The 11467-nt window shown below is 42.1% G+C and overlaps 1 protein-coding gene across 4 annotated transcripts in view; it reads right to left on the bottom strand.

The window, feature by feature from the left end:
- Positions 1-531: 531 nt before the first annotated feature.
- The window catches only part of FBXW2 (F-box and WD repeat domain containing 2), a 29462-nt gene continuing 18526 nt past the window's right edge, over positions 532-11467 (bottom strand). For all 4 annotated transcript variants that reach the window (XM_055271294.2, XM_055271292.2, XM_055271293.2 and 1 more), the window contains exons 6-8: positions 9183-9269; positions 7774-7943; positions 532-1206 (exon numbers count right to left, since the gene is read on the bottom strand). In XM_055271294.2, coding sequence (XP_055127269.1) covers positions 918-1206; positions 7774-7943; positions 9183-9269 — 546 coding nt within the window. In that variant the 3' untranslated portion in view covers positions 532-917. The remainder of the gene's footprint in view (positions 1207-7773; positions 7944-9182; positions 9270-11467) is intronic.

The following is an 11467-nucleotide window of genomic DNA, read 5'->3' as shown; positions in this document are numbered from 1 at the left end:
AAATATTATCCGACCTAAAAGAAACCATGAATCAGGGATCGGACAAAAATACACTATCAACTTTTACACATTTCAGTAGGTGAAGGACCAGAAAGAATCTTAGAAATCACTGAGCTTAATACCTGGCTGTACAGACAAGGAAGCTGGGACCCAGAGAGGGTGCAGAGTTCCAGGGTAACAGGCCCCGTCTCTAACTTTCCAGCTCACTGCTCTTTTCTGCTATACCAGGGCACCGCCGTGCAGTCATCCAGGCTGCCGGGGACTAGCTTCCCCAACATGGAAACAAAAACTACAGAACTCGCTCACACCTTAAACATGGCCAACCTTGACTCTGCCAAGATCTAAGGTTTAGAATGAGTTGCTAACATTCAATTTATAGAATTGGATTTGTACTGGAAGACAGACTTTACTTAGAACTGGTATTTGGTGGAAGTTTTAACACTGGCTCTTATAAGAGCTAAACCCCGTGTGAGAAAAGTTGCTGTAACAACATCATAGCACCTTTGCTTCAACTTCAAAAGAAAAAAAGGCTATGGTAAAAAGCTTTAATAACAGACAATGTGATTTCATAGGCAACCAATTAGCAGATTAATGGATCATTTAACTTTCTTTACTTAAAACCAATACTCCACTCAAGAAAGATGAACCCAAAATGCATCTTCTTACACTGACCAACATAACTAAGTACAAATGAAGTCAATGGTGTACCCCATTAGCATGCTGCGTTGTATGTCAATAAAACAAGCCCTCCCCCACCCCGAGCCCTGGCCCCTGGCAAACATAGATAAATGATTGTGCACTGCGTGATGATACCATTAGGTGAGAACTTTGGTTCATGCAGTCGGCTGCCGCAGAGGTTGCACCCAAAACCCGCAGCCCCGGCACCCAAAGTCAGTCAGCGGTGGTGGCTCATGGTGTCAGCCGTGCTCCTTCCATAACACCAGGTGAATACTGTGGTCAGGCATGCTGGTGGCAAAGACCAAGCCCGTGTCATTGTGCCCATCCAGTCCATTCAGCCAGGATGCTTCGCCTGCCAGGAAGCTTGAGCCTCTCTTTGATTTCCTGTACTCTGGCAGAGGCCAGCGACTAATCAGGCTCTCTGTCCGCAAGTCCATGATGTACAGGTAGCGGTTGTCAAACAGCAGGGCAAAGATATCTCCAAAGCCAAGCAAGGCCAAGTTTGCTATCTCGGGAGTCTTGATGATCCTACAAGGATGAGAGTTAGGGACTGTGAAAGGCAACTTTGCTTCTGTTTATGCTACTGTAATCTTTTCTGGAGATATTTAAAACCAATATTAAATTCAAGCAAATTTAGAGTTAAATGTTTTTGATAAAAAGTAAAATATAAGGAGAAAAAGCTCAGCCCACTTATAAAAAAGCCGGGAGTGGGAGAGGGGGGTTCAGTCATAATATAATATTGGCATGTAATGGAAAGGTGATGTTTGATGAAAGTTTTTTTTTTTTTTTTTTAGACAGGGTCTCACTGTGTTACCCACACTGGAGTACAGGGGCACGATCTCGGCTCACTGCATCCTCCACCTCCCATGTTCAAGTGATTCTCCTGCTTCAGCCTCACAAGTAGCTGGGACTACAAATGGCCACCACTGCACCTCGCTAATTTTTGTATTTTTAGTAGAGATGGGGTTTCGCCATGTTGGCCAGGCTGGTCTCAAACTACTGATCTCAGATGATCTGCCCACCTCGGCCTCCCAAAGTGCTGGGATTACAGGCGTGAGCCACCGCACCCGGCCTGATAAAAGTTTATAAAAGTACAAAACATCTATCCAGGCTAGAAAGGATCTTACAGATAATATTTAACTAAACAATCTATTTTTAAGCTGTGAAAACCAAAGAGTAATGCTTTGGCAGAGTAAATGCTTTGGCTAAGGATTCACAATTTGTCAGTTACCAGTGAGAACTAGAAGGCAAGGTAAAAAGATGTATTCATCAACTCCTAGAATACTGGAACACCCTGAAGCCCAGAAGAAATCTGAAAGCCAAGTGACTAAGGTGCTACTCTACTCGGCAGGCAGCAAACAAATGCGTTTCTCTCTAAAAATGGTAAAGGCTGAAAATATTTAAAGTTTCCCAAATAACTTAGAAACATTTATTAATAATAGATTCGTAAAAAGTTATTATGAAAACAACTAGGGGAGAAACAACTAGGGGAAGCAGAGAAAACTAGGGAGTTGGGAGGACAGCCCTAAACTTTCTCAGAGGCAGTTTCCAAGACATCAATGACAAAGGCTAGGAGACATCTAGCTAAACAGCAGCACAAACGAAAACAAAAAACAACTTATCTTCTGTTGTCTGCGCCCTTAGTGAAGCAAAAGATTAACAAGAAAAGTTGATGTCCTCTTTGGAGGAACTAAGAGCTACCAGACAAGCAGTAGACAAATGCTGCTCCGTGGGGCTCCTGTGGGAGGAGAGTTTAGCCTAGGTTTTAAGGACACCACCAAACTAGTATAGGTCCAAGAGAGCAACCAGAATGGGAGGACCTGGAGACCAGGACGAGGAAAGAACAGCTGAAGGCTATCAGCTGAGATGGGAAAGGAAAGAGTTGGCAGGAATAGGGTAACTGTATATGAGGATCACTTCTGAATAGTGAAAGATGTGTAAGAGACAGGCCAGACATTATAAGCTTTAGAAGACAGAACTAGGATCAGAGGCAAAGAGTTACAAAGGAGCCAATTTCAGTCTCGTATCAGGAAGGATGGGGGACATTCAATATTTATCAAGCATTTAAATGTGCCAGGCACCAAACTTCATAATTAACATGTTATCTTTTTAAATTATTTTTATTTTATTTTATTTATTTATTTATTGAGACGGAGTCTCGCTCTGTCGCCAGGCTGGAGTACATTTTATTTTATTTTATTTTATTTTATTTTATTTTATTTTATTTTATTTATTGAGACGGAGTCTCGCTCTGTCGCCAGGCTGGAGTACAGTGGCGCGATCTCGGCTCACTGCAACCTCCACCTCCCGGATTCAAGCAATTCTCGTGCATCAGCCTCCCGAGTAGCTGGGATTACAGGTGCCCGCCACCATGCCCAGCTAATTTTTGTATTTTTAGTAGTGATGGGGTTTTACCATGTTGGCGAGATGGTCTCCATCTCAACCTTGTGATCCACCTGCCTCAGCCTCCCAAAGTGCTGGGATTACAGGCAGGAGCCACCGCACCCAGCGTGTTATCTCAATCCTCATAATGCAGTTAGTAGAGGTATTCGCTCCACTATATTAGTAAACAAGACTAAAACATCTTGCCATGAGTCATACAGCTAACATGATGCAAATGTTTTCTGCGTATCATAGGTGCTGAGTGCTGGCTGGGCCCCTGAAGAGAGATAAGCAAGATAGTCTTTGCCCCTTAGAAGGGGAGGGCATAGCATATAACTGCCAGACTATGTGAGAACATGCTCAGCACAAACACTCCAATGGATATAACAGGAGTATCAAGGAATGAGCAAATCTTTCTGTCTTTTATCAGCTGGACCTGGAAGAATATTTTTTCTCTTTCTTGAAGAAGAAATGCAACTGGGCAATATAGACTGAGAGAATACTGAAAGCCTGTCTAAATTTTACAAATTGTCTCTCACGGGCATGTGCTTCTCTTATAATTAATATCTGAAAAAAAATCTATGATACTAAGAATATCAACAAGACATCACTTCTATGAAACTAAGAAAACAGTTAACAGGTGCTGGCACCTGCTTGAAAAGCAGAGCGTGAGCTCACCTTCCTAGACTGAAAATGGAAGAAACTTCTGCTAAAAAAGGTAGACATTTAGATTAGATGACACGTTTGAGAACATCCAAAATCAATCACTGAACACTCCCTATGATCTATGGTGTGAGCCTTTATAAACAGGTTTACAAGATGGAGTCTGATCCCAGGGAAAGCAGTAAGTTCAGATTAACTTCAAGTAAAGGGGAAATAGAGGTCCCAATATGTGTGTTCCAAATGAGTTATAACTGATAACTCATCCCTCATTTTCTACTTAGATAACGCATATTCATTCACTCAACAAATATTTACTAAGAGCCTAAAGTGAGCTAGCCAATGTTGGTACCAGGATTTCGGCAGTGAATAAGACAAAGTTCCTCACACTCAAACTATCCAATACTGAATTTCCTAGTCAAACCTGTTTTTTCTATTTCTTTACTTGCTCATTCACCCAGGTGCTCAAGCTAGGAAACGTGGAACCATCCAATTCTCCTCCTCCTCATTCAAATCACACATTCGATCACCAAGATCTATTGATTTTATGCCCTAAATTTTTCTCTAATTTATTTACTACTATATGCACTACCACAGCTCTAGTCCAAGACACCATCTTTTGCCTGCACTATTGCCAACGGTTTTCTACTGATCTCCCCACATCTACTTAGTCCCTTTGAATCAGTTAACCTCACATACAACCTGATGTTATCACCTTGTTGCAACTTCTAAACTCTTTGATGGCTCCTTATTGTGCCCCTATCTTTAGCCATGCTGATGCATTTAAGGAATTTCCTTCAATTTCTCAAATGTACCTGAGGCTCCTTTAACCTCAGGGCTTTCGAACGAACTAGTGTCTCAGTCTAAAATTCCTCACTGTACACCCACTCCTGGTACTTAGTTGAGGCATTTATACTCACCCTTTAGAGCTCAGCCCAAACGTCTCTTCCTCTTAGAAGCCTTCCCTCACTCCACAAACTAGGCAGGGCCTCAAAGTACTCTGTACTAGGCTCCTCTTAACCCAAACATTAAACAACCTGTTTGCAATTAGCTGTTTAACATCAGTCTTCCCCGTCCTGCTGATCAGTAATTTCCCTGAGTTTGGTAAGTACTTCTGCTGTTTCCCAATGCATACCACAATGCCTGACACAAAGGTGGCTGCTCAATGAGTATCTAAAGAATAAAGCAGTGGTGAAATAAACAAAGGCAAGTGCAAATTCCTACAAAAGAGATCTAAAGGAGGCTAGGAAGCCGGGTGCAGTGGCTCATGCCTATAATCCCAGCACTTTGGGAGGCCGAGACGGGTGGATCACTTGAGGTCAGGAGTTTGAGACCAGCCTGGCCAACAGGATGAAACCTCATAGCTACTAAAAATACACAAAATTAGCTGGGCGTCATGGCAGGTGCCTGTAATTCCAGCTACTTGGGAGGCTGAGACAGGAGAATCGCTTGCACCTGGGAAGCAGAGGTTGCAGTGAGCAGAGATCACACCACTGCACCAGAGCCTGGGTGACAGAGTGAGACTCTGTCTCAAAAAAAATAAAACAAAAACGAAAATAAAGGAGGTTAGGAAAAACAGCTAGAAAGTCTGGTAGGTCCCACATCATAACAGAAACACAAAAAATAGGTGGCTACCGGGTTAGGGCTTAAGATCTGTGAAGATGAGCTGATTTCAAAGACTGAAACACAAATATGTTGCAGAATAGAGCACAGGTCTTGACAAGTTTGTGGCTTTCACTTTGATCACTTTAGAAATGGAACCAGACATCCCTGCTGTGCAGAGTCTGGGTCCTTGAACCTAAGTAACCTTACATGCTATAGAGATAACCTAACTCAAGCAATCATATCATATCTCAGACTTATTGAGTTACATGCTGTTATTTGTGCTTTGCTTCTTTTCAATTAGCTTCAAAGCTAAGTAGCCCTACCTGGTCCTAGCAACCAAAGCCAGAGGATTTGTAGTAGGTTTCAACAGAGGTTGGTTTATTTGTGTTTGGGAGGAAAAAAGCAGACACATGACAGACTCTTTTCAGAGAAAAAATCTGAACCTGGCAATTCCTACCCACAAACGATCTTGCAGGTTTATTATTTAAAACTATTATTCAAACACTAAAAACTAACAACTTTCATCTAGGACTCTAGAGTCTCTATATGCCACTCTGAGTCACAAGCATACATGAGAAAGCAGATGTGGGACCAAATTAAACCCTTTGGAGATGCTAAGCATTAAAACAACTATGACATCTCTAGCCCACCTTGCCTTTGCACCTTCCCATCTAAAATTTTAACTCAAAATAAAAACAATATTAAACTATAAAAGACATGATTTTCCCATGGTGATTACTTGAATATTTTGCTTTACAAAATATCAAATTCTTTCAAAACTTTATTTTCCCGTTTTTGGTGTCCCTGGCTTTCTAGTACCATAAGTATATGCCTACTGGATAATCCAGCCATGCATGAATGGATGAATGTTGGAATACAGTGAGAGGTGGAATGCTGGGCAAGGCCCCTACCCTGTCTCAGCTTCAGTTTCCCCACCTACAACAGGAAAAGCTTAAACAGATGTTTTCTAGGAAAGGTTTCAGTCTTTTTTCTCAAAGCATAAATATCAATCATTTCTATAACTGATTCTGACAGCTCTGAAACCTAACTGGTTAGAAATGTTGGTCTGATTCCAGGAAGACATAAATGGGGTTGTAACTTTGTGATCAGAGAGACGTGGCCCACCAAAGTTTTGTGGTTACTACTGTGATCAGATCCACACAAGCTGACCTCAAATAGTCATGCATAAAAACAATGAAGAGGCCGGGCGCGGTGGCTCACGCCTGTAATCCCAGCACTTTGGGAAGCCGAGGCGGGTGGATCACGAGGTCAGGAGATTGAGTGCATCCTGGCTAACACAGTGAAACCCCATCTCTACTAAAAATACAAAAAATTAGCCGGGCATGGTGGTGGGCGCCTGTAGTCCCAGTTACTCGGGAGGCTGAGACAGAAGAATGGTGTGAACCCTGGAGGCGGAGCTTGCAGTGAGCAGAGATTGTGCCACTGCACTCCAGCCTGGGCGACAGAGCAAGACTCCGTCTCAAAAAAAAAAAAAAACAATGAAGAGAACGTTCAATTTTCTGTACTCCTCCAAGTCCTGAACCACGCTATGGGACGCTAACTTTTTGAGTTGTTATTAATAAGTGTGTGCAGTACAGTAGGTTCAATAAATTCAAACAGGTTTCTTTATATGGAGCCTCTCAGACTTACTATTAATAAAGATCTGCCAGGTGGTATACTAGGTCCTCATCACAAGCATTTCATTTGACAGTCACTTTACAGATGATGAAATTGAGCTACAGAGCTATTTAGTATAAGAAACTTATACTAAATCACACAGCCCATCAGAGATGGTACCACATCTTAAGCCAAGGTTTGTCTATCACCGAAGTTCTCTTAATGACCACATGGCACTGGCTTCCATCAGCCCCAAATATGCTAACAGATACTGTCCTTCTCCAAGAAGGGCCTATGGTATGCAGTGAATCACAAAATTTTTTGTCTATGGACTGCTGCTTATTTATTTATTTGGAGGGAAACCCTGTAAATTTTATTTTTCTCTAAGTATCTCTGTCTTTCTACTAGTCAACAGAAGGTCACTTGATCCCTAGATACCACTAAAGTTTACCAAGTTTGTAAAAACAATGCAGAATTTCAACTGAATATGAAGTAGAACTTAAAATATTAGAACTTATGGAGATCTGAAAGATCTTTTCATCCACACCCCTCATTTTCCAGAAAAGCATGTTAAATCTGAAAGAAGTGGCTCATGACTCACAGTCAGGCAGCGGACGTTCCAATGTGTAACTCTTTTTCATTTGCTTACTTCCTCTAAAATATTTTTCCTGTCTGAGATGTTCAGTATATATAACCCTGTTTACAAATGATACAGTAAACATTTCCTAAAAGCCAGCTACTGACTGGTACATCCAAACATTTAGTCTTGTCTTTACTACTGAACTGCAGCAGGCTTTCAAAGGTAAAGCGTGAGGTCGAAAGAAACATTACCTGAGAATATCGTAACTGGCAAAGTCCCACTGGTAGAGACCAAGTGCTGAACTACAGACAATGTATTTGCCATCAAAATGAAGTCTTGGCTGCAGGCAGATACTTCTATCCTCGGAGACAGACAATGTCTTTAAGCACTTGCAGTTGATTTCTCTCCCAATTGGCCAAATCTATAGAAAAAAGAAAATGAGGAAAGATGAGAGATCACATCACTACGGAAAAGCTTGTCCTTAAAATGGTCTCCATTTGCTGAAGTCAGATAGCAAGTGAAGTATACTGGAAAGACCCCAGGTTTATAGCCAAGAATCACAGGTCCAAATCTTAATTCTCCTGTGCAATCTTGGGTAAATTATTTAATCTCTCTTAACTCCAGCTACTGCAATGAAGATAATGCCTATCACATGGGACAGTATAAAAGATCCAATAATGGGCCAGGCATGGTGGCTCACGCCTGTAATCCCAGCACTTTGGTAGGCCTAGGCGGGTGGATCACTTGAGGTCAGGAGTTCAAGACCAGCCTGGCCAACATGGTGAAACCCTGTCTCTACTAAAAATACAAAAATTAGCCAGGCGTGATGGCACACGCCTGTAATCCCAGCTACTTGGGAGGCTGAGGCAAGAGATTCACTTGAACTGGGAGGCAGAGGTGCAGTGAGCAAAGATTCTACCACTACACTCCAGCCTGGGTGACACAGTGAGACCCTGTCTCAGAAAAAAAAAAAAAAAAAAAAAGAGAGATGCAGTAAGAATGTGAGAGTACTTTCTGAACTCTTTGCAATTCATTACAATAAATATTTATGTTTTCATAGTTCAGATCTAAGAATTAAGGATGGTAGGAGATATGTAAAGAAATATTAAGAATGGGCCGGGCGTGGTGGCTCATGCCTGTAATCCCAGCACTTTGGGAGGCCAAGGCAGGTGGATCACAAGGTCAGGAGTTCGAGACCAGCCTGGCCAATATGGTGAAATCCCATCTCTACTAAAAATACAAAAATTAGCCAGACGTGGTAGCGGGCGCCTGTAGTCCCAGCTACTCGGGAGGCTGAGGCGGGAGAATCGCTTGAACCCAGGGGGCAGAGGTTGCAGTGAGCCAATATTGTGCCACTGCACTCCAACCTGGGCAACAGAGCAAGACTCTGTCTCAAAAAAAAAAAACCAACAACAACAAAATTAAGAATAAGCTGAACATAAATTTATGTGAATTTTTTTCATTTACAAATCCAAGTTAAGAAGCTACATAGGACATAGAGCTAGCAAATCATCTCTTCTTCCGGTGGGTTTAAAATGGCTTGGACTAAGACATTCCCCCTCCTCTTCCTAGAATGTTCACCCTTTGCCATGCCACTTTCATTTTCTTATGTTTTCCAGTTTTTCTTTAATGAAGCAAATTAATGGAGAAAAAAACTCACCTTAATCTCATATTTGTCTGCACTTAAGAGGATGTAGTCTCCAGGACTGTGCAAGAGAGACTTGACTTTGCACTTCTGCAAAACTACCTGCAAATGTAAACCATGTTATGGAAAGATCCTTTCAATGCTGCTCCTATAATGATTTTATTCTTTAAATTAAAATATGAAAATGAGCTTAACATATGCTAGAATAGCTAAGCCATAACTCCATTACCAAATTAACCTCTACTAAAAGTTTTACTGTAATATTCTCTGTTATTAGCAGTATCTAAAAGTGTCTAACATTAGCCAGATGAGGTGGCTCACACCTATAATCCCAGTGACTCGGAAGGCTGAGGTGGGAGGACTGCTTGAGCCCAGGAGTTGGAGGATGCAGTGAGCTATGATTGTGCCACCGCACTCCAACCTGGGCAACAGAGCAAGACCACAACGGTTAAAAAAAAAAAAAAAACCTGTCTAAACATTGGCAGCATTTAATCTTAGCATTCGTCTAGAAGCAAACATTAGGACTGATTTTTTAAAATTATAAAATGTAACTTAATAGAAGGAACAGAAAAGAAAAAAGCCCGTAGACACTCTGACGTAGATGCAAATGATCTGCTTTCATAACCATGTGAATCATAAATGAAAAAGCACTGGACTTGGGACCAGAATCTGCCATATGCTGACTTTGCAACCTTGGGCAAGACCATCTAAACTCAGTCAGTTTCCTGATCTTTAAAACAGGAGACAAGCACCTATTATCTTACCTCATTTAATTACAGTAAAGATAAAGTAACAATGTAAATTACAGTAGTAACAAAATAAAAGCTAACATTCCGTTAGCACTTGAGATAAGTCTATAAACATCGGGTTCTAGCTATTTTTGTAATCAATCAGCCTAAGGTGAGAGGGGAAGCAGGGTTCACTCATTCAGAAGTCTGGACTGCAGACTCAACTGAAACAGACCTATTACTAAGTATAAGGCACCTTGCTGGGTGCTGTCCCAGCATTTCACTTCATGTTCACAGGAACATTTAGCAGATGACACAGCTCAGGTCCTGAAGGAGGAGTAACTTGTCCAAGACATCACCAACAGTGTCCTAGCCCCAATCAACTATTTTCCACAACACCAAACTGCCTTACACTATATAGCTTTTCTATGTAAAAAGTTAACATGGGCTAGGCACAGTGGCTCATGCCTATAATCCCAGCACTTTGGGAGGCGAAGGAGGGAGGACTGCTTGAGGCCAGGAGTTCAAGACCAGCCTGGGTAACACAGCAAGACCCCCATCTCCACAGAAAAAAAAGATTTTCTTTTTTTTTAATTAGCAGCTGGACACGGTGGCTCACGACTGTTATCTCAGCATTTTGGGAGGCCGAGGTGGGTGGATCACCTGAGATCAGGAGTTCGAGACCAGCCTGGCCAACACAGTAAAACTCCATCTCTACTAAAAACACAAAAAATTAGCCAGGCATGGTGGTGGGCGCCTGTAATCCCAGCTACTCTGGAGGCTGAAGCAGGAGAATCACTTGAACTCAGCAGGTGGATGCTGCAGTGAGCCGAGATCACGCCATTGCACTCCAGCATGCACAACAAGAGCGAAACTCCATCTCAAAAAAAAACAAAAAAAAAAAAACAAAAAAAACAAAATTAGCTCGGTGTGGTGGCACATGGCTGTAGTGCAAGCTACTCAGGAGGCTGAGGTGAGAGGATCACGTAAGCCTGGGGATTCGAAGTTGCAGAGAGCTATGATCATGCCACAGCACTCCGGCCTGGGCAAGAGTGAGATCCTGTCTGTATTAAAACAACAACAAATGATTCTTCTTCGTTTCCCACAGTGAATCTGCAAGCCAGGTGGCTTTACCTTAAAGACATATCCTTTATGGGTGCCCTTTTCATTATTGCCAGGAAAATCTAAGTTATGGGAATCTTTTGCTTAGACTACTGCCAAAGCCTAAATGGTCACCCTGTATCCACTTGTGTCCAACTCTAGTCCATTCTTCATTCAGCAGTTAATTTTCCTAAAACATAGATCGCACCAGACACTTGCTCAGAACTCGTGGATTGCTTCCTAGTACACGTCTGATGATATCCACCATACTTACTGTGGCCTTATAAATCATACAGGATTACCACCTCTCTGCCCATCTTCCCAACTACAGCATGGCTCCACTGGCTGATGTCCAGGTCATCAAATATTCCAAGTTCTTTCCACCTGCTGGGGCCGTGCATATACTGCACCCTCTGAAACAATCTTTCAGCTACTCTTTCCACAGCTATCTCCTATTTATTCTTCATGTTT

The sequence above is a fragment of the Symphalangus syndactylus genome, chromosome 3 (assembly GCF_028878055.3).
Source record: "Symphalangus syndactylus isolate Jambi chromosome 3, NHGRI_mSymSyn1-v2.1_pri, whole genome shotgun sequence".
Taxonomy (NCBI): domain Eukaryota; kingdom Metazoa; phylum Chordata; class Mammalia; order Primates; family Hylobatidae; genus Symphalangus; species Symphalangus syndactylus.
The sequence above is the reverse complement of the archived record's forward strand: the minus strand, read 5'-3'. Positions and strand labels throughout refer to the sequence as shown.